The sequence below is a fragment of the Equus asinus genome, chromosome 3 (genome assembly GCF_041296235.1).
Source record: "Equus asinus isolate D_3611 breed Donkey chromosome 3, EquAss-T2T_v2, whole genome shotgun sequence".
Classification (NCBI taxonomy): Eukaryota; Metazoa; Chordata; class Mammalia; order Perissodactyla; family Equidae; genus Equus; species Equus asinus.
In genome coordinates this window covers 96,109,981-96,130,898 of record NC_091792.1, presented here as the reverse complement: position 1 = coordinate 96,130,898, position 20,918 = coordinate 96,109,981, and the positions used below count along the sequence as shown (strand labels likewise).

General features: G+C 43.5%; 1 protein-coding gene across 1 annotated transcript in view; it reads right to left on the bottom strand.

Moving 5' to 3' along the window:
- Positions 1 to 20,918, bottom strand: part of LOC106846422 (placenta-specific gene 8 protein-like) — a 66,495-nt gene that overhangs the window by 3,725 nt on the left and 41,852 nt on the right. The window contains exons 2-3 of the mRNA XM_070505474.1: positions 6,110 to 6,238; positions 3,632 to 3,756 (exon numbers count right to left, since the gene is read on the bottom strand). Of these exons, the coding sequence (XP_070361575.1) occupies positions 3,632 to 3,756; positions 6,110 to 6,209 (225 nt within the window). The 5' untranslated portion in view covers positions 6,210 to 6,238. The remainder of the gene's footprint in view (positions 1 to 3,631; positions 3,757 to 6,109; positions 6,239 to 20,918) is intronic.

The window sequence follows — 20,918 nt, the reverse complement described above, 5'->3', positions numbered from 1 at the left end:
GAAAAGCGGGAACAACCAGACTTGGGAGTTAGTCAGAATAAACGCGAGTCCAAATTCCAGCATTTACACGTTCTCTGACCTTAAGCCTCTCTCTTTTTCTGGTTTCCATATCTACAAAGTAGAGATATGAATCCCGGTACCATGAAGAGTTTGTAAGGAGTAAAGGGTGAAGAGATGTCAAAATAGCATCCCCGGCACATAACAGTTCAATCGGTGGTTGTTTCCTTTCTTTCTCCTTCTCTCCCGCACAGGCTGCGACCCTGGCCAAAGGGATGCTCTCTAGGCTGTGTCCACGAAAGGAGGGGCAGACCAGCGAGGCTGCACTGTAGCAGCCCCATCAAAGTTTGCATAGATGTAAAAGGGAAACAAAACAGAGAGCCTGAATTACACAAATCAGCCCAAGGAATTGCTAGCCATTTTAGAGGTCTGTTCTAAGGAGAAAGAACAGAGATATACTATCTGTAAACATACTTATCTAACGTGTGCCTGGGAAACGTACTATAACATAGAACCCTAGACCTAGCCGTGACCTTAGAAATCATCTTACGCAACTTCCTCATGACAGATCAGAAAACTGATGCCGCTCAATGACTTATGAGAGAGTCAAAAAGTTAGCTATTTGCCAAGCTGTTCCCAGAACCTTTATCTCCCAGCTAGGCGCCCTTTCCTTTATACCATTTTGAGGTCACGGACCACTTTGAGAATCTTACCTTCACACCTGTATACATAACTATATACACGTGATACTTTGCATACAATTTCAGGAAGTTCGTGGTCCGGTCACAAAGTTAAGAGCCCTTGTGTGTTATGCTGCCTTATAAGAGGAGCAAAGTTTGATAGCTGAGCCAGCACACAGGAGAAATGAAACCTGGCCCCTGAACACATCCCCGCCCTGGGAAAACAGTTGAGTCAGCTTCTGAGATCAGAACAAAATCATCACAATTATTTAATGAGAACTTATTACCTGCCAGGCCCAGTGAAAAGTCCTTTCCACACATTATCTCACTCTTACTATACCACCTGGGGGAGGTGTCATTACCATCAGTTTATCAGTAAGGGAGACAGGGGTTAGGAAGGTTAATAACTTGTGCTCAGTCACATGGGGGTAACGAATGGGGCAGAGGCTAAGTTTCCAGGAACAAGAATCCATCATGTCACTTCTTTGTTTAAAACATTTCAATGGCTTCCCAGCTCACTCAGAGTAAAAACTAAAGTTCTTATAATAGTCTGCAAGGCCCTGAAAGCTCTAACTCTTACTAATGCGTTGATATCATCTTCTTCTATTACTCCTCGCCCCCCCCTCCCCCCCCCCCCACACTGTTCCTGCCTTTCTGGCTGGTTGCTCTTTCTGGAACATTCCAGGTAAGCTCTATCTGAAGGCCTTGACTCTAGCTCTTTCCTCTGCCTGGACCTTCCCCAGATGGGTCATCCTCTCATCCTTTGAGATCTTTGCTTTCTTACTGAAGTTGTTCCTAATAACCCTATTTACGATTAGAACCCTTCAACCCTCTCTTCCTCGCTTTATTTTTCTCTCTAGCACTTATCAGCTTCCTGTGTATTATACTTTCACTTAGTTATATGGTAGCTATCTTCTCCCATTGGAGAGTAAGCTTGACCATAGACAACTATCACAGTAATGATGGATTCAGGCAAGACTTTTTAATGGATGCTAGAGCTAGTGGGTGAAGGAGGAACAGGATATTTACATCTCCCTGCAAGGTCCTTGTCATGACACCGGGGAAAATAGCAACTTTATATTGGAGAACCCTGGCACACACACTATCTTAACCAAGTAATCAAAGTTACTATCACCCATGATGGGATAAATTGATGTCATGTGCCCCCTGATATGATGCATGGCGAACACAGCATCGCTTCTGTGGAGTTTCTGCCAAGAAATATCTACCCTAACTCTAATCATGAGGAGCCATTTGACAAATCGCACTGAGGGATGGTCTGCAAAATAACCGATCTGTATTCATAAAAAAGAAGAAAAGACAAGGAAAGACTGAGAAGCTGATCATATCATAGGGGGCTAAAGAAGCATGACAACTGAACACGATGTGTGATCCCAGATTGATTTTCTTTCACTTAAAGAATATTATTAGGGGGGGCCGGCCCCGTGGCCGAGTGGTTAAGTTCGTGTGCTCTGCTTCAGCAGCCCAGGGTTTCACCGGTTCGGATCCTGGGCGCTGACATGGCACCTCTCATCAAACCATGCTGAGGCGGCGTCCCACATGCCACAACTAGAAAGACCCACAACTAAAAATATACAGTTATGTACTGGAGGGCTTTGGGGAGCAAAAGGAAAAATAAAAATAAAATATCTTAAAAAAAAAGAATATTATTGGGCTAATTGGTGAAGTTTAAATAAGATCCATGGATAAACTAATAGTATTGTATTAACGCTAAATTCTTGATTTTTGGTAATTGGATTGTGGTTATATAAGAGAACGTCCTTGTTTTTAAGAAATACACAGTGAAATAGAGGTAACGGCATCAAGTTTGTAATTTACTCTTAGATGGTTCAGAAAAAAATAGGATAGATGATAGAGGAAAGCAAAGAGGGAAAACAAATGTGGCCAATTTTTAGTATTTGGGGAATCTGGGTGAAGGGTATTCACGAAGTCTGCACCATTTTTGCAACTTTTATGTCTGAAATTACGTTAAAATAAAAGTCTCAAAAAAAAAAAGACTATAAGCTTCCTGAAGACATGGGTTTTGATTTCCTTTGTTCACCGATGTGTCTCTAGTGTCTGGAATGGTACTTGCAAGTTCTATGTACTCAGGAATCCCTGCTGAGTGAGTGGACTCTGCCAGTGAGGCGGATGTGCCAGCTCTGAGGGGATCCACTACACACCCATTTTTACCCAAGGCTTTCTAAGAAACTGTCACCCCAACCTTGCAGATTTGCAGGCTCTTCTCCCTGAATCTGAGTAAAGCCAGGAGAGGCTAAGGGCCCTGTGCTGGCCTCCATCTCTTACCTACTAACCTCCAGCAACTTTTTCAGAGACACAATAATGAAAGATTTTATTACTCATATATTCCAAAGTATAGATAGCCGCATGGCCCCTGTAAATCACCAAAAAAATTAGGACGGTAGTGGAGAAAAGGCCAGCCCTGGTGGTCTAGTGGTCAAGATTCAGCGTTCTCACCCCTGTGGCCCAGGTTGTTTCCGGTCAGGGAACCACATCCCCCATCTGTTGGTTGTCATACTGTGGTGGCTGCGTGTTGCTGTGATGCTGAAAGCTATGCCACCAGGATTTCAAATACCAGCAGAGTCACCCATGGTGGACAGGTTTCAATGGAGCTTCCAGACCAGACACTAGGAAGAAGGACCTGGCCACTCACTCCTGAAAAAATTGGCCATGAAAACCCTGTGAATAACAGCGGAGCATTGTCTGATAGAGCACCAGAAGCTGAGAGGATGGTGCAAAAAGGCTGGGCGGGGTTCCGCTCTGCTGTCCACAGGGTCACTAGGAGTTGGAATTGACTTGATGGCACTAACAACAAGTGGACTATGGTCAAGCCATGAAGGTGAGGAGGGCAGTCATGGAGATCCAGTCAGAGTTAAGGAAAGCCCTTGGGGTGTCTGGGCTGCCACCTCTCAGCGGACACTTGGGTGACTCACCGGGATGCCGTATCGGGTTCGATACAGGGTCCTCATGGCAACACTCCCTCCGCACAGGCAGCATTCGTCCATGTCAGAGGCAATCTGACAGGAGAGGCACAGGGGAAAGAAAGTCCCACAGAGGCCTGGGTGCAGGGTGAGACAACACAGAGGGATTAGTCAAAGTCATCACAGTTTCGACTAAATCAGCCTGCTTTCAAAAAGATGCTCGCTCAGAAAACGGCTTTAAGGGACACTCTGAGAAAACAACGTGGTCATCTGGCTTTATGTCTTGCTTCTAGAGCCTACTGTCTAGGAATCGAGGAACTCTGCATGTCATTATACTAGGTCAGATTTAATTGCAAAAGCTCTTGCTTTGCCAATCTGAGCATTTTCAAATTATCTTTCTTCCCTGCCCTTGATTACATTTGGGTCATGTTTGCACAGGAAGTTTGTGGCCCCGGATGTCTGAGACCTCTGAAAACCATGATGGAGTGTTTGGGGTCAGAAAAGGATCAGTGGAGAAACCATTAGGGCTGAAGTGAGAAAAGCAATAGGGAATAGATGCTAGATGGTCATTTGGGCAAAGAATAGAGCCCTGTTATCGTTACGGAGTTGGAAACAAGTAGAAGTTATGAGATATTGGCATCAAAAGCTTAAAAGTCTACTGCAATTTCACTTCAAGGAATCTGTATAAGACAAAAAGGGGCCTAAGAAAATAGCAACAAATGGAAAGAGTTCTCAAATATGCTCTGAGTACAAGTCTATTTTGAAAAACTCTGGGGTGGAGTTTTCATGTGGCTGTACCCTAGATAAGATAAGAAAGTCTGTTTTTTTTTGTTTTTTTTTTCTTTTAGGAAGATTAGCCCTGAGCTAACATCTGCTGCCAATCCTCCCCTTTTTGCTGAGGAAGACTGGCCCTGAGCTAACTTCCGTGCCCATCTTCCTCTACTTTCTATGTGGGATGCCTACCACAGCATGGCTTGATAAGTGGTGCGTAGGTCCATGTCCGGGATCTGAACTGATGAACCCTGGGCCACCGAAGCTGAGTGCACAAACTTAACCGCTATGCCACAGGGTGGGCCTCAAAAGTCTGTGTTTTGTTTTGTTTTTTTTAAGATTGGCACCTGAGCTAACATCTATTGCCAATCTTTTTTTCTTCTTCTTCTTCCTCTCTCCAAACCATGCCCCACCTTCTCCCCAGTACATAGTTGTATATTCTAGTTGTGAGTACCTCTGGTTGTGCTATGTGGGACGCTGCCTCAACATGGCTTGATGAGCGGTGCCATGTCCACGCCTAGGATCTGAACCAGAGAAACCCTGGGCCACCAAAGTGGAGCTCACGAACTTAACCACTCGGCCACAAGGCTGGCCCCAAGTCTGTGTTTTTTGGTTGATTGTTTTAAGCAAAAGACTATCTCCAATGAACTTGGAACTTCCATTATACACAAAAAGGTAGGCTGTTTCCCAAAGACAGTGGACAGATCAGCCACACAGAAAATATCTTCAGGGCTGCCCCGTGACCTAGTGGTTAAGTTCAGTGTGTTCCATTTCAGCGCCCAGGTTCAGTTCCTGGGTGCAGATCTACACTGCTCATCTGTCAGTGGCCATGCTGTGGAAGGGGCTCACATGCAAAATGAGGAAGATTGGCATTGGATATTAGCTTAGGGTGAATCTTCCTCAGCAAAAAAAAAAAAAAAAAAAAGAAAGAAAGAAAAAGAAAAGAAAAGGAAAGAAAATGTCTTCAACTCATATGGCAATAGACTTTAAAATAAGGAAAATTTTCTCACACAAAAATATGTTTCATAGTTTAAAAGAATTACAAGTCAGTAAAACTAAAAACCCGCAAAGCTTCCTGAAATGGAACAATCCCAAGAGACACAAGAATATCATTGAAAACTGGAAAACGCAGAGTCAGCACTGGAGGAAAAAGCAGAGGTACATGGAAGACAAACTGGAAAAGCATGTCAAGAACATGGGGATATGAAAGAGGTGAAAATTTAAGAAGAGGTGATTGACCTAGACAAGGGTCACAAACTCAAGGCCAGGCAGGTAAAATAAATGAGTGAAATAGGTTGGAAAAAACACAAAATAGATATCAGTGGATGGTGGACATAAATATGGCAAGCTGTGGGGTGAACGCCCTTTTCATGGTGCTGGCTAATACTCAGACCCCTGCCTCGGGAGAAGGACTCATCTTCCCAGATTTTCCCAATGTTCAAGAGAAGTTGGAAATCTAGATTGGAAAGCTAGATTTTTATGTGAAATCTGACTTTTATATGTTTCCTACTATTTTAAACAATACATTGAAAGGGTTCATTATGCGCAGGACCAACAAAACACATCCAGTGGCTAAATCCGCCCATGGGCCTCGGGCTTGTGACTTCCGAGTTACAGAATAAAGTGCAGAACTCGCTGAGAGGGTCAGTAAACGACTTCTATGATGTCAGTGACCTGAGTCACTGTAGTCCCGGGGGAGCAGTGACCCGCGGCACTTACAAACCCCTAGGTCGTCGCAGCAGTCAAACACCCCGGTTTGCCAGTTACTAGCCGTCACGCCCCGCGCACCGTAGCCTGGCTGAGCAACAACTGGATTCATTTTTAAGGCTAAGTTCAAAAGGGCACTGCCTGTGAAAACAAAACCAAAAAAAATATTAAGTACCTAACTTACCAGTTGGATGTAATGTAGATACCACTTGAGAAGACATTTCATACACCTCTCTGATTAGGGGTCACGTTCAACTAATTTAGCATGACATTCCAGACTATTGCCAATATTTGGGAATTAAACATATAAAGGAAAGGGGATGAGGGTTCTCTTCTCAGGTTTTCCGGTTTTTTGTTTGTTTGTCTTTGTCCCTTTCACCCATCTCTCTCTTCCTTTTCATCAGCAAGATGATTTTTCTGCTATTCTCGAGACAACCATCCTGAACAATGTCTGTTTTGCATTTCTATTTAATAGTAATTATAATCATTTTTACAAAGCTTTCCACAGACATAGTCTCAATTGCTCCTTAAGAAAACTCTGCGACATAGAGTGCTTTACTTCTCCATAAAGTTGTGGTTATTAAAACTGATGCTTCTAGCTAATGTCAGCATTCATTGCATAGTTATCAGGGTCTCCTGATAGCTAAAGTTCTAACAGACGCCTAGATTACTTTTAAAAATGATTGGGGTTGGCCTGGTGGCACAGTAGTTAAGTTGACGCTCTCCGCTTCAGGGGCCCAGGGTTTGCAGGTGGGGTTCTGGGCGGGGACCTACACACTGCCATGTTGTAGCAGGAGTCCCACATATAAAGTAGAGGAAGACTGGCTCACATGTTAGCCCAGCAACAATCTTCCTCAAGGAAAAAGAGGAAGATTGGCAACAGCTGTTAGCCCAGGGCCAATCTTCCTCACCAAAAAAAAAAAAAAAAAAAAGATTAACTTCCTTTTGGAAGGTGTCAGGGCAGAATCTGAAAAAACAGGCTTCAAGTTCCCACAGAAAAACTCAGCGGTTGCAAAACTACTAAGAAATAGTGCCCGTGAAACAAGGCCTATACTTTTCATATTTCATCCAGGGATCCAGCTCCTACTCCGTAAGAACTCGCAAGAGAGAAAACGCGTTTGGTTTCACAAAGACTGGTGTTAAAATTTCTTTACTATTTCCAGTCTAACCATAATGCTGTGCTCCATAGTCTGGGTCCCTGCTCACTTCTAACGCTTCCCTTGACCAGTTGCAAGGCAGCCTCCAGCTGCATTATCCCACCGCTTTGCTCTCTCCTATCTTCCTCTACCACGTTGCCAGGGAGGCACCCCGTCAAAGAATCTACCACAGGGCTTCCGATCCTGACTGTGTAGGAGGTTCGTCCTTAGTGCTTGGTTAGAAATGCAGACGCTTGACTCTGATTGGGGAGCCTGGGGTGGACCCTGGGTGTGTACAGTTTTTAAGGGGCGATTCCGACACAGCCAGCTCCGGAGGTTACTGTTTACTCGTTTCATCCTCTCAGTCCTTCCTTAACAGTCTTCTTAGCTCTTCGCCTTACCCTGCTCTCCTTCCGGAATCCGTATATTTAATAAGTGCCCGCGGGAGAGGAGTTGATAAGAAAGTGAGAGCGGTGACGGGGTCCACAGCCGTATTATTGCCTAATCTGACTGCTTCTAAATTTAATCGTATTTTTTTAACTCCCTTCTCGCACACTGATTCCTCTGAGAACCAAATCAAAAGAGAATAATCAGAAAAAAGCATAATTCATCCCAAATCTTTTTATCCAGCCAGCCTGGCTTCATTTTGGTATTGGGTGTGGTTACAGAGCCAGAAGGAGCGTAATAGGAATTTGAACACGGAGGAGAAACTCAGAAGAGAACTCGCTGGGCGGACTCACCAGCAGGGAGATAAAACGCCTAAAACGGCAGAGACACCTGCACACCCAGGATAGGTGTGATTCACAGAGGAAGTGGCAGTAGTTGATTTTGATCAAAACAGGTCTGTACTGAGAATCCCCCGGGCCCCTGGGAGGTGCGAGAGAAGCATCTTCAAGGCCCTGAGCTGAAGTCCAAGCACATGATCTGGAAACAAGTCTTTTGCTGCTTTTGTTGTTGTTGTTGTTTGTCTTTTTCCAGACTGGCAGCAATAGAATTATCATTTGGTTCTGGAGAAGCTGGGGAAGGCTGCTTGGCGGGCGTGGGATCCTGGTCCAGGCGCAGAGGGTAGAGCAGTCTAGGCAGTGGACGCGGTGGGAGGAAACGCCCAGGGGAAGCAAAGAGCAGGGGACGGGTGAGGAATGGTAAAGACATCAGCTTTTTGAGCTGGGGGCAGCGTCCAAGTGCAGGGATGGCAAAGCCTGGGGCGGATGCTCTCAACGGCCCCTTTCCACACCCATCGCAGACATTGCTAGTTGAATCCAGAATGTTCCTACTGGACATATCTTAGAATCCTTCACAAGGCAGTGTATAGGCTGCTACTGCCATTTGTTCAGAGTTGGCACATAACGTGGACTCAATCTCTGGTCCAAGAAATAGTTACAAATCAGAATAAATTGTACAGGTAATGTGCTATTCAAGTCTAAGTGTTATGGCTACACCTCTGGCCTCAAGAATGAATTATCCAAGACCTTGAGGGTATTATGCTAAGTGAAATAAGTCAGAGGGAGAAGGTCAAATACCATATGATCTCACTCATAAGTAGAAGATAAAAACAATGACAAACACATAGCAACAGAGACTGGAGTGGTGGTTACCAGAAGGGAAGGGGGGAGGGGGGAGGGAGAAAGGGGTGATGAGGCCCGTGTGTGGTGATGGATGGTAATTAGTCTCTGGGTGGTGAACATGATGTAATCCACACAGAATTCGAAATACATTATGATGTACATCTGAAAGTGATATAATGTTATAATCCAATGTTACTGTTATAAAAATAAAAATTTAGGGGCCGGCTCCGTGGCCGAGTGGTTAAGTTCGTGCGCTCCGCTGCGGCGGCCCAGGGTTCGGATCCTGGGCGGGGACATGGCACTGCTCGTCAGGCCACGTTCAGGTGGCGTCCCACATCCCACAACTAGAAGGAGCTGCAACTAAGATATACAACTATGTACAGGGGGGTTTGGAGAGATAAAGCAGAAAAAAAAGAAAAAAAAGAAGATTGGCAACAGTTGTTAGCTCAGGTGCCAATCTTTAAAGAAAAAAAAATTTAAATTAAAAACATTAAAAAAAGAATGAATTATCCGTTACCTTTTAAAAATATGTTGGGAAAATCAGTGTAGTTAAAATATGTATACAGGGAGCTGCTGCTGCTCTTGCTGCTTTTATGAGTATTATGAAAAGAAGAGAAAGGTAGCGTTAAGGCTATATTCTTAACAGAAAATTACTTCTTTAATGAAAACAATGCTTGGGGGAAAAAATTCAGTATAATTAAATTAAATTCAGTTTAAAATTAAAATCAGTTTAGCCAATATATTAGAATGGAGAACTATGCTAAAGTTCTTTTCAAGAGACCTCAAAGCTGAAAATTACTCCAGGGCAAGAACTGTACCTTAAATATTCTTCCAGCGCTTCATAACTGTTTATACAGCACTGGACACATGTGTTTGTTCTGTTAAGTAGTTTGGTGTAAGGATAAAATTTTCTGTGTTTGATGTAAAAAATATATATATACCAATGAATAAAGTTCAAGAATAAGAAATTCTGATATAAATCCTGGCATGGGCGTATGCGATGTATGCAGATCATATCCATCCTAGTATGTACTGTGTATCTGCTAATTCAATTAACTCAATGCCTAATCTAACACTGGGACTCATGCCACCTGCTTTTAAATCTTTAAATTTCCTCTTAAAGTGCAGGCACGCCTCATTTTATTGTGCTTCACTTTATCACACTTTGCAGATCTTGCGTTTTTTACAAGACCCTCCACCAGCAAAAAGATTATGACTTGTTGAAGGCTCAGGTGATGGTTAGCATTTTTTAGCAATAAAGCGTTTTAACATTAAGGTATATACATCTTTTTTTGGAGATAATGCTGTTGCACACTTTAATAGACTACAGTATAGTGTAAATATAACTTTTATATGCAGTGGAAAACCAAAAACTTCATGCGACTCACATGATTGTGATATTTGCTTTATTTTGGTGTTCTGGAACCAAACTTGTAATATCTTCAAGGTATGCCTGTAAAATGTTTAGAAGCATATGTATATATATACATACATATATATATATATGATTTTTTTTGCTGAGGAAGAATCAACCTGAGCTAACATCTGTTGCCAATCTTCCTTTTTTCTGTGTGGACCCCTGCCACAGCTTGGCCACTGACAGAAGAGTGGTGTAGGTCTGCGCCTGGGAACCAAACCAGAGTTGCCAAAGTGGAGCATGCCGAACTTAACCACGGGGCATGGGGCTGGCCCCTAGAAGTAAATTTTAAAACCCAGCACAGTATATGGATGGATGGATGCGTTTATTTACAGATTTTGCTCTTCAGTGTATCATGGCTAGGTCTACACTGAGCAGCAATAAGGATCAGTGGTCCTTCAATTACAGTGTGCAGAGGACTCACCTAGGTATCCTTTTAGCATGCAGACCCCAATTCAGTAGGTCCAGAGGGGGATCTGAGATTTGCGTTTTTAACAAACTCCCAGGTGGTGCCAATGTGCTGGTGTCTGGCCTACGCTTTGACTAGCCGGGATCTAGACCATGATCAGAAACTGTGGAGACAAATGAACCCGCTTTCAAATCTACTTTCCACCCTCTGTGCGTCCTTGGACAAGTAAACTAACTTCTCTGAGCCTCAGTTTTAACATTTTAAAAATGAGTATAGCATGACTTTTCCCCTTGGGTTGTCGTATTAATGTGATGAGACCATGTCAATAGACTATGTCCATTAAGGATTCTGTTTTCTGTTTGTCAGTGACCTGACAAATGCACGGCTGTGTCTGTTTTAAACCAAATGTGGCTAAGCAGCGGGGCCTATGCCCGATTTCACGGTTTGGAAAAGTTTCTGGCAGCACAGCACCCAGGAGGATAATGACAGTGTGGTGACAGGATGCCCAGTGGGTCAGGAATGAGAGGGCTTGGATTGTGCTCCCTCTAGTATTGGGAGGCTTAAAGAAGATCGTGTAAGTGAGGACATTTTGAAAACTGTGTCACCATGTGCACGAGGGAGAAAGTCGAAGCGCGGGGGGAAGTTGATGGAAAGACCTGTGTGTGGCGTGTTGCCAACGAGCTGATGGCTGACGGTGTGCAGAGCGTTACACTGTTCAAAGCGTTTTCCTGTGTGATCCCTATTCAACACTGACATCTAGGTGATAGTCACAGCAGACCAGGCCACTCGGGGAATTAGGCCGGTCACGTTCTTTTACTGCAGATAAGAAAACTGAGGCAAAGAGGCGGAGTGCCAAAGCCAAGGAAAGTCGCGATGTCTAGTTCGACCTCTTTAATTTACAGAGGAGGAGATGAGGCTTCTCTTGAGGACTGAGGTGACCCTCGTCCTCTTCCTAGTCTCTTCAGGGAAAAGACAGGGAGAGCACCTGCCAGGGAACGTCATAGAAACCAAAAGACAGGAAGGCGAACCTAGAGGCACAATCTAGTGGTTAAGATTGTGGACTCTGGCCCTAGACTCCAGATTCCCAGTGACTAGCTACATGGCCTTGGGTAAGTCACTTCACCTCTGTGCCTCAGTTTCCTCATCTGTGAAGTGGGGATAGCAACAGGACCTAGCTTATCAAGCTTTGGGGAGGACTAAATGAGCTAATATTTGAAAAGGCGTTGGAGTGGTGCCTGGCATAGGGTAGGTCCTTTGTGAATATTAGTTATAGGAGAGAGAGTGCTGGGCCCTGGAGGAAAACGCGATACTATCCCTCCACGCTCCCATCTCCTTTACGCTCTTCTAGATGTTGTAAGATGTGGCCAGTTCTTCTACAAGGCTACAGAAGAAAGGGCAAGAAACAGACGGTAAGTCGCAAGTCCCAGCGACAGAGTGGCAGGGCTGCGATTTGAATTCAGTTCTGTGGGATCCAAAGCCTTTATTTCTTCCTCCCACCAAACTCTACTAATCAGGGGTCATAAATCTTGGCCGGCTGCAATGAGCAAGCCTTGATTAGGAATAAAAGGGAAGCTTTTTCCTAAAGTGTCCCTTATCAGGTAAATTTTGGAACTACAGGAAGCGAGACAGTTTGTAAGTAACTTTACTTTCTATGTATGTGTGTAAGTATGTATTATGTGTATGTTTTTTTGTTTTTTTTTTTACTTACAATTCCACATGGTTCAATTTTTTTTTTTCTGCTTTATCTCCCCAAATCCCCCCGGTACATAGTTGTATATCTTAGTTGCAGGTCCTTCTAGTTGTGGCACGGGGGACGCTGCCTCAATGTGGCCTGACAAGCGGTGCCATGTCCATGTCCAGGATCCGAACCGGTGAAACCCTGGGCTGCCGCAGCGGAGTGCGCGAACTTAACCACTCAGCCACGGGGCCAGCCCCCTGCATATGTTTTTAATATCTTGAAACCAGTCACCCAAGAACGTGCCCTAGAGTTCCACAATACAGTTTAGATAACTGGTTCTCAACCACAGATTACTGTACCTGCCAGGGGACATTTGGCAATGTCTGGAGACATTTTTGGTTGTCACAACTGGGGGTGAGGTGTATTGGCATCTCCTGGGTACTCTAGATAGCCAGGATGTTGCTAAATATCCTGAAAATCACAAGAAAGCCTCCCATAACTAAGAAATTTTTATCTCCAAATGTCAACAGCAGTGCTGAGGTGAGAAGCTGGTTCGGAGAACACCAGGGGCGTCAGGAAGCGTGAGCGCTAGGCGGGATTCTAAAGATGGTCTGGGGGCCGGCCCGGTGGCGCAGTGGTTAAGTGCGGCATGTTTCGCTTCTCAGCAGCCCAGGGTTCGCTGGCTCGGATCCCGGGTGTGGACATGGCACTGCTTGGCACGCCGTGCTGTGGTAGGTGTCCCACATATAAAGTAGAGGAAGATGGGCATGGATGTTAGCTCAGGGCCAAGCTTCCTCAGCAAAAAAAAGAGGAGGACTGGCAGTAGATAGCTCAAGGCTAATCTCCCTCAAAAAATAAATAAATAAATAAATAAAGGTGGTCTAATTCGGCTTCCCAGCAGATGCATAAACGGTGGCTGCATGGGCCTGACAAGCAGTCCTTGTGAACAATGAAACCTCATGTGTTGCTTCTTAGTTCAAAAATGTTCAGAATTCAATTGCTGGCCCTCAAGTCTACTTTGTGTTTGCTGACAGGGGAATGTCTTTAGAAGTCCACACACGTCCCACTCTGTAAAAATTTCTCTGAGGCAACACAAGGGGGCTGCGAGCTGAGAGGGTGACGGTGTCAGAGGCAGAGGTAGAATGCGTGTCGTGGGCACATCCTGTCAGCCACAGTGACCACAAGCATCCCATGGTCATCAGGTCTGCTCGCTTACTTCTCTTGCTTTCTTTTTTTTAACATATATGAAATCTAGTTGTTCAACACTCTGTTGAACTGTTTTCCTGGGATTTGAACTCCTCACGCTGATTATTAAATAAACTCCTTCACTAATATCACCTAGACTCTTTATTACACGAGCCCAGGCTCACCCCAGATTCGTTCACATCCTGCTCTGAAGGTCCTCTCCTGTGTAGTCAGTCCTGCTCGTCCCCCCACCCCCACCCAAACCTGCCTCTTTTCTCTTCCTTCTGCTTATTGCTTCTTTGTTGACAGTTTAACCTATCTGTCCTACTACTTTTTTTCTCTTTAAATAAACTTTCAGTCGAAGTGCCATATACATACAGTAAAGTGCAGAAATTTTAAGCCTGATGGACGAATTTTCACAAAGTAAACAATTCTTGTAACCACAGCCTGATTCAAGAACTAGGACGTTACCAGCACCCCAGAAGGCCTCCTTACCCTATAGGAGGCATAACCCCCCGCCCAAGGCAAGCTCTACCCTGTCTTCTAACACCAGACGTTTATTTGCCTGTGTCTGAGCCTTACGCACTTTGAATTATATACATTATTTATTCTTCTGTGTCTGGCTTCTTCTGCTCAAAATTATGATTGTGAGATTCAGCCACATAGAGTGTAGCAATAATTCACTCATTCTCATTTCCATATAATATTCTCTTATGCAGTGTTAAAAGGAAACAGCAGGCCCAAAATGGAGTCACTTGTGCTAGCCCCACCAAGACTTAACACCCAAGCCAACTGCAGTTTGAGTCTCTCCCAGGAGTGGAATTTTAAGCCAATCAGTCTGGAATTTCCTGATCAGCACTAGTGAGATAACCTACCTGATAAGACCCCCCGCCTTCCCCTAAGGGAAGGTGACTTTGCCTGAAATAATAATCCACTCCTTTAGCTTCTCTGTCCCACCCTCTTTCTGACTATAAAATCCTTCCATTCTGTGCAGCTCTTTGGAGACTTTCTATTTACTAGATGGGATGCTGCCTGATTGTGAATCTTTGAATAAAGCCAGTTAGATTTTCAAATTTACTCAGTTGAATCTTGTTTTTTAACAATAGTTATACCATGATTTACTTATCCATGCTATCATTGTATTGTGTCCAGTTTGGACTATTATGAATAGTATGGCACTGCTATGAACATTCTTGTCCATTGTCTTTAGTGGACTATGTATGTATTTCCATTATGTCTAGACCTAGGAGTGGAATTGCTGGGTCCTAGGGTTAGTAGATGGTGCTAACCAGTATTCTGAAGTGGTAGTGCCAATGTACACTCTCATCAGTAGTATATGACAGTTACATTTGAGCCACATCCTTGCCAATGTCTGGTGATGCCACCATCTTTCTTTTTACCCACAGGTTGCTAAGAATCTGAGAAGCAGGAGCCTAGGTTTAAGAGGGAGAAAAACAGAAATTATGGTTAAATGATTAAATAGAGTTGCCACATTTAGGGGAAAAAAAATACAGGATATTCAGTTAAATTTGAATAAGTATGTCCCAAATAATATTTGAGACATACTAAAAAATTACTCATTCTTGATTTGAAATTGAAATTTAAAATGCCATCCTAAATTTTACCTGGAGGGTCGGAGGAATAACTTTGGTGTTTTATGATATTAATGCAGGGGAAGTTATTGTTCTCCATGTTTACAGGAATAGGAAGTAGTGAGAAGGAAGCAAAAGCAATGGGGCTTTGTGCAGAAAGCCCTTCTCTCCCCCTACCCCCAAGGTAGTGATCAGAAACCAAAGGGCACTCATGGTGGCAATGATTTAGCTGATTTCTATCTAAATTCTTACAAGAGTATTTCGTCTGGCGACACACAACTGTTTGTTCATGGATAAAGGAAGGAAAACTGAAATTTCTTAAGCTGTTTCTACTACCAGTTTCCATGTTAAGCAATCTTACATATGCTGTTGGATTCTAGCCTCGTAACAATCGTTTCTCCTATTTTGAAATCCAACGCTTGTGGAAGTTAAGCAGCTCAGCCAGCTTCAAAGCCAGGGGAGCTAAAGCCAAAGCCCACGCCCTTGCATTCCACCAGGCTGTCTGTCCTTTGGAAGGAGTTTCGTTGTGTAGCCCAGGTCCTGTTTGGGCTCCATTTCTCTCAACCAGTTGGAGTTATCCTGATGGGATCACACAAAACCACTGAATATCACTTGCCTTGGGCTTCCCAGGGCTCTTAACTCCCTCTATTTCCATTTCCTCCTCTCTCCTCTGTCTGTCTCCTTCTGGCTTTCGGTTTCCTCCAAAATAATGCCATGGGTTATATGCAACCCGTTTCTTGAAAAGAAAGTACAGTCAACTGAGAAGGCCCTATATTTTATCACTTTGAGCTTCTCCAGCACCCAAAACCTCACAGCAGGTCTGTCTTTCAGTCCTAGGTCTGAGCTTGCTTCACTCCATTCAGCCAGTATCTCTGTGCCTTGCAGAATTCTGAATCTCTGCATCACACTAGGATTCTGCTGGATGTACCAGTTATGTTGTAGACCAGAAAATGCCATGCCAAAATATGCCTCTTTGGCATAAGGGTCATTTTGAGCTGATTATCTTGAGACACAGCAGACATAGGGGAAGCTCTGAAGAAAGAGTAGAAGTTACCAGTTAAGGGAAATTCACACTTAAAGAGGAAACCTCCATTTGTAAGGATGTTTCCCTCTTATACCTGGAAGAAAAGGATGATTCTAAATCACAAGAGTCCCTTATCAATGGAGAAGCCGCCAACTTAAATCTGCATAACAAACCTTACCCTTGATTACCTGGTCACCTCTCCTTAAGTGGCCTCCCCACACGGTCTCTCTTTTGCCTTCTGCTGAAGGTGATATTTAAGCCTGAATTCTAAGCCACCTCTGACAGTTCCTCATTTCCTTGGGTATCACCCACGTACATGAGATGTATATGTTAATAAACTTCTTTGTTTTTCTCTTCTCTTCTTTTTTACTGAGGAAGATTCGCTCTGGGCTAACATCTATTGCCAGTCTTCCTCTATTTTGTACGTGAACCGCCATAACAGCATGGCCACTGATAGACAAGTGGTGTACGTCCATGCTGGGGAACTGAACCTGGGCACGTCACACTTAACAACTAGGCCCCCGGGGCTGGTCCTGTTTTTTTCTTCTTAATCTGTCTTTTGTTACTGGGGCCTCAACCAAGAATCTAGAAGGGTAGAGGGAAAATTATTTTTCCTCCCCAACAATGTCATTTCTGAAATTTTAGCCAAAACAATGAAAACTCTCAGTTATAAGGAAATTAAAAAATGATTATGCCTAGTTGAAGGTATGACATTTCCTAATTTAAGCTAAGCAATTTCTATAAACAAAATGCCACTCCCAAACATTTTCCCTCACATTAAACATGGTGCTCGTGCCTGATAACGCTTAAATTAGGAGCCCTTGAGGGAGTATTTATTGTTTTGATAGTGCAAGACTGGGAATTTTTATGACACCAGAAAAGTCCAGTTAGTCTCCTTTCATCAAGAACGTAAAGAGGATTTGTTTTGCTAAAACATTTAATTTGGAGCGAGGGTAGCGGATAAAGAGCACATGAGAAATTGGATCCTTCCACGCCTCCATTGTCATTCTGCCATCACTGATCCCTCTGGTGACCTGATTCATTAAGCTGCTTCTCTACTTTTATAATATGTTCATCTGGTGTCAGACATAAATACTTCTAGGGCAAGACTGCTTTTTCACCCTCAAACCCTTCAGGCCTGCCCCCGGAAACTCTTCACAACATGACCCACCCTATTTTTCCAGTCCTTTGATTTCTACTTCCTTCCCTTATCCAGTCGGTGAGATTCCTTACCCCTCTGCAAGCATTCCCTTGGCACCCTTCTTGCCGTGAGCTCCTGCCTCCTGTTTCCGTATCTACCTGTGAACATCTCGTTTCAAATGCCACCTCCTCCATGAAGCCATTCCTAATCCTCCACGTTGGATTTGCCTCTCTCTCTCCTTTGAACTTACTCAACACTTTCATGGTGTGGTGGAGAGCCCACTGAACTTGGGGGTCAGGACCCTGGGCTCTAACCACAGAACTGATACTTGGCTACCTCTGTGCCCATTCTCTAAACGACAATGATAGTATCTTCACTTCCTTCTTCTTAGGGTCATTGAGAGAGCTACTGGAAGGAAGATTAACTTCAGACGTGAGATTTAGATATGTGCATCCTAAGCGCGCACACACACACACACACATATAATTTTTTTGTCCTTTTTTTTTTGTGTGTGTGCAGGTCTTTCTGAGGATGGTAACTGGGCTTCAGTCATCTTTGTGTCCCCCAAAGATTGTGGTCTGCACATAGCCTAGAAAATACTAATGGGTTTCAAGACACACTAACCCAAAATATGGCCCCTTGGTCTGTTAAATATCTTAAGCTGAAGGAGTTTGAGAAAATGGCAGAAGCAGGAAGGGTCCTTCGACCTCCCTCTCCTTGCCCTTCTTTCTTGGAGGCAGGAGATAAATCTCTCATGTGGAAGGTACCTCCCCTGAACCAGGAGGGAGAGAAATGTCCTTATCACCAGAGATGGGGCATTTAAAACTGAGAAAAAACAGTGTTATTTCTTCATTATTTAGTACCTCTAGAGCAAACCCTTTGTCTTGTCAATTCTTTACAAATTTATTGTCTCTTTGTCTAAAAGATATAAAGGCTTCCTGCCCTGGGCACTTCTTCAGGTCTTCATTCTCTTGTGGAAGCCCCCATGTACATGTGAAAATTTCATAAAATTTGTCTGCTTTTCTCCTGTTAATCTGTCTTTGTCAGTTTAATTTTCAGACCCAGCCAAGGACCCAGAGGGTCAAGGAAAACTTTTTCCTGTCCTTTATGCTCAACACCAGTCTATTTATTCATTTCTATCAGTGATCTTCAATCAGGAGTGATTTTTGGGCCCCAGAGGACATTTGGCAACGTCTGGTGACATTTTGGTTGTCACAACTTGGGGTGGGGGGCAGAATTGCTATTGGCATCTAGTGGGTAGAGGCCAAAGATGCGTTCCCCCAATGCCACCTCTCTCCCCAGCCCCCCATTCCTGCCAACAGGAATTATTTGGCCCGCTAGTGTCAAGGATGAGGAACTCTGATTCATACTCCCACGTTGTTCTTAAGAAGATGTGAGCAGTTTACAAACTTACATACACAACAAAGTACACAATGAAAAATGAAGAAATCAGACACAGGGAAATAAAGCCAGGAGCAAATTCAGCCCATGCTTTAAGGTTCTCATGCCATGCTAGACATGGGCTGCAAATTAGACTCTGAGCTTCCTACCAGGCAAAGCAAAGAGGGAACAGAAACATTTAGGAGATTAACCACATCCCTAAAATAGAGACAGATTGAGACCCAGAGAAATTTCTCATCAAGGTCCTCAAAAAGGAGACATGTGACATGGAGTGGTCAAACCCTTTAACAGTATCTCTACAACAAACAGAACAGCAACTTTCCTGAATCTATTTCTTACTATAGGCTTAAAGCACGACGCTGGACGAGAATCACTGAAAGCAATCTATGAGAAGCTAAAATATCCCAGCTAAGTACTTACCTCTCCGATAATCTGGGATGATTCAAGGTTAAAAGTCAGAGTTTTTTAGATTGTGGTATTCAGAGAAACACACGGAAGCATATATTTGACAATCGTCCATGAACAGTATTTTCACGAGGTGGGGTTTAATATGGACTGGGTAGCAATGAGACTGACTTAGAAGTCTGTGGCAAGAAGCTGAGTTCACATTCCCAACTAGGGCTACACATAGCGACAGGGAAGCATAATGAAAGGCATATAAGGCAAACGCACTGTTACAAAAATTAAAGGATGCAAGCATGACACACACCAGAATAGAAGGCCACCCCAGTGTAGCACGGAGCGGAGCTAATGGCCATCCTAATTCATCATGGCGATCAGCTACAGGCATACCTGCAGGAGAGCGTGTGTTTTCCTCGGAAACCAGCTCTGGGACTGCTTTAGCAAGGGACCAGTGGGGAAGTTTAGAAAGGAGAGTTAGCCAACATAGGCTACAAGTGATATTTAAACGATCCATTTTAAACAAGCTAATAGTGTTTTGTTAAGCAGTACATCTCACGCATGCACTAATGAATTGCATGTGACCATATGACGGATCAAAGTCCCAAAATTCTACACCACAGAGCCTGGAAGACTATCATATCGGGTATTATCAAAACCCACCCACTGTGACAATACACAAACGCAGTAAAACACTTGTGGAGTCTAATTTTAAGTAATGTAACTTCCTGGCCAATGCTATGGAGATGAGATAAAAGAATTGCAATATGAAACCTTAGATAATATAATGAGTTGACCTTTTAAAAATACCAATCGCTTGCCTCCATTCTGGTTCTGACCCCTTGGTCTGGGTGGAGAGGGTTAGCAGCCTTGGAACTGGTATTTTTAATGCTTCCCAGGTGATTCTAAGGTGCAGTGAGAGTTGAGGATCACTGTATTAAAGGAATTCTACCCAAGATGATGATTTGAGTATGGATTTAAGTAGTCAAGCTTAGGTCTTTTACACAAAAATAAAATACATCCCCCCCTCCCCCAATTTCAAGTTTCCCCTACCACTTAAATTTTCATCCCAAATATGTATAATTTTTAAATATTAGCCAAAATAATATGTTCAATAGAGAATCTAAAAACCACAAAAATATCAAAAGAAAAACTCTAGTAAATTCACCATACAAGAGTAACCACTGTTGACATTTTTGATGTATGTCCTTCCATTTAACCCATTAAAAAAACAAATTGTGTGCAGTACCATGTGTTAATGAGAATACGCCCAAATGTGGTGATAAAACCATTTCTCCTGCAATGTGAAGAAGGCTGCTTCCCTTTAAGCTGTTACACCTGGCGGGCAAGCATTCCTCTCTTCTAGACTGGTAGCCCATCATTATGCTTTAACTCGGGATTATTATCTGGTTAGTCGGGACTCCTACCATACTCTTGAGTTGACCTAAAGGAGCAGAAAGAGGGTCTTTCTTTATTTCTAAGAAAGAGTTTAATTTGAGTTCATACAGCTCATCCCACAATTTATTTCCAACTGCAGAATGAAAGGTTGAAATACTATTGGTTGAGTGAATAAATCTTTGAGTTACCTTAAAAGTCCCAATTCATATGCCAATATCTTGAAAACCCTCAACTAAAATCAGATTCCTCACTTAGGCAGCTACTCATTTCCCTAGACTTCCATCTTATGCCTTTATTCCATTTCTCTCTTCATATCTTTCTCGGAACTCTGTCTTCAAAAGTTGCTGAGCAGAGAGGAATTCCAAAAGGAGAAGAGGGAACCAGCAGCTCCTGGATTGCAGAGGGCTTGGCTCTACTCATGCTTAGTGTGGGGAACTGGAATCGGCCACCCCAAGATATGTCTCTTTGGCATGAGG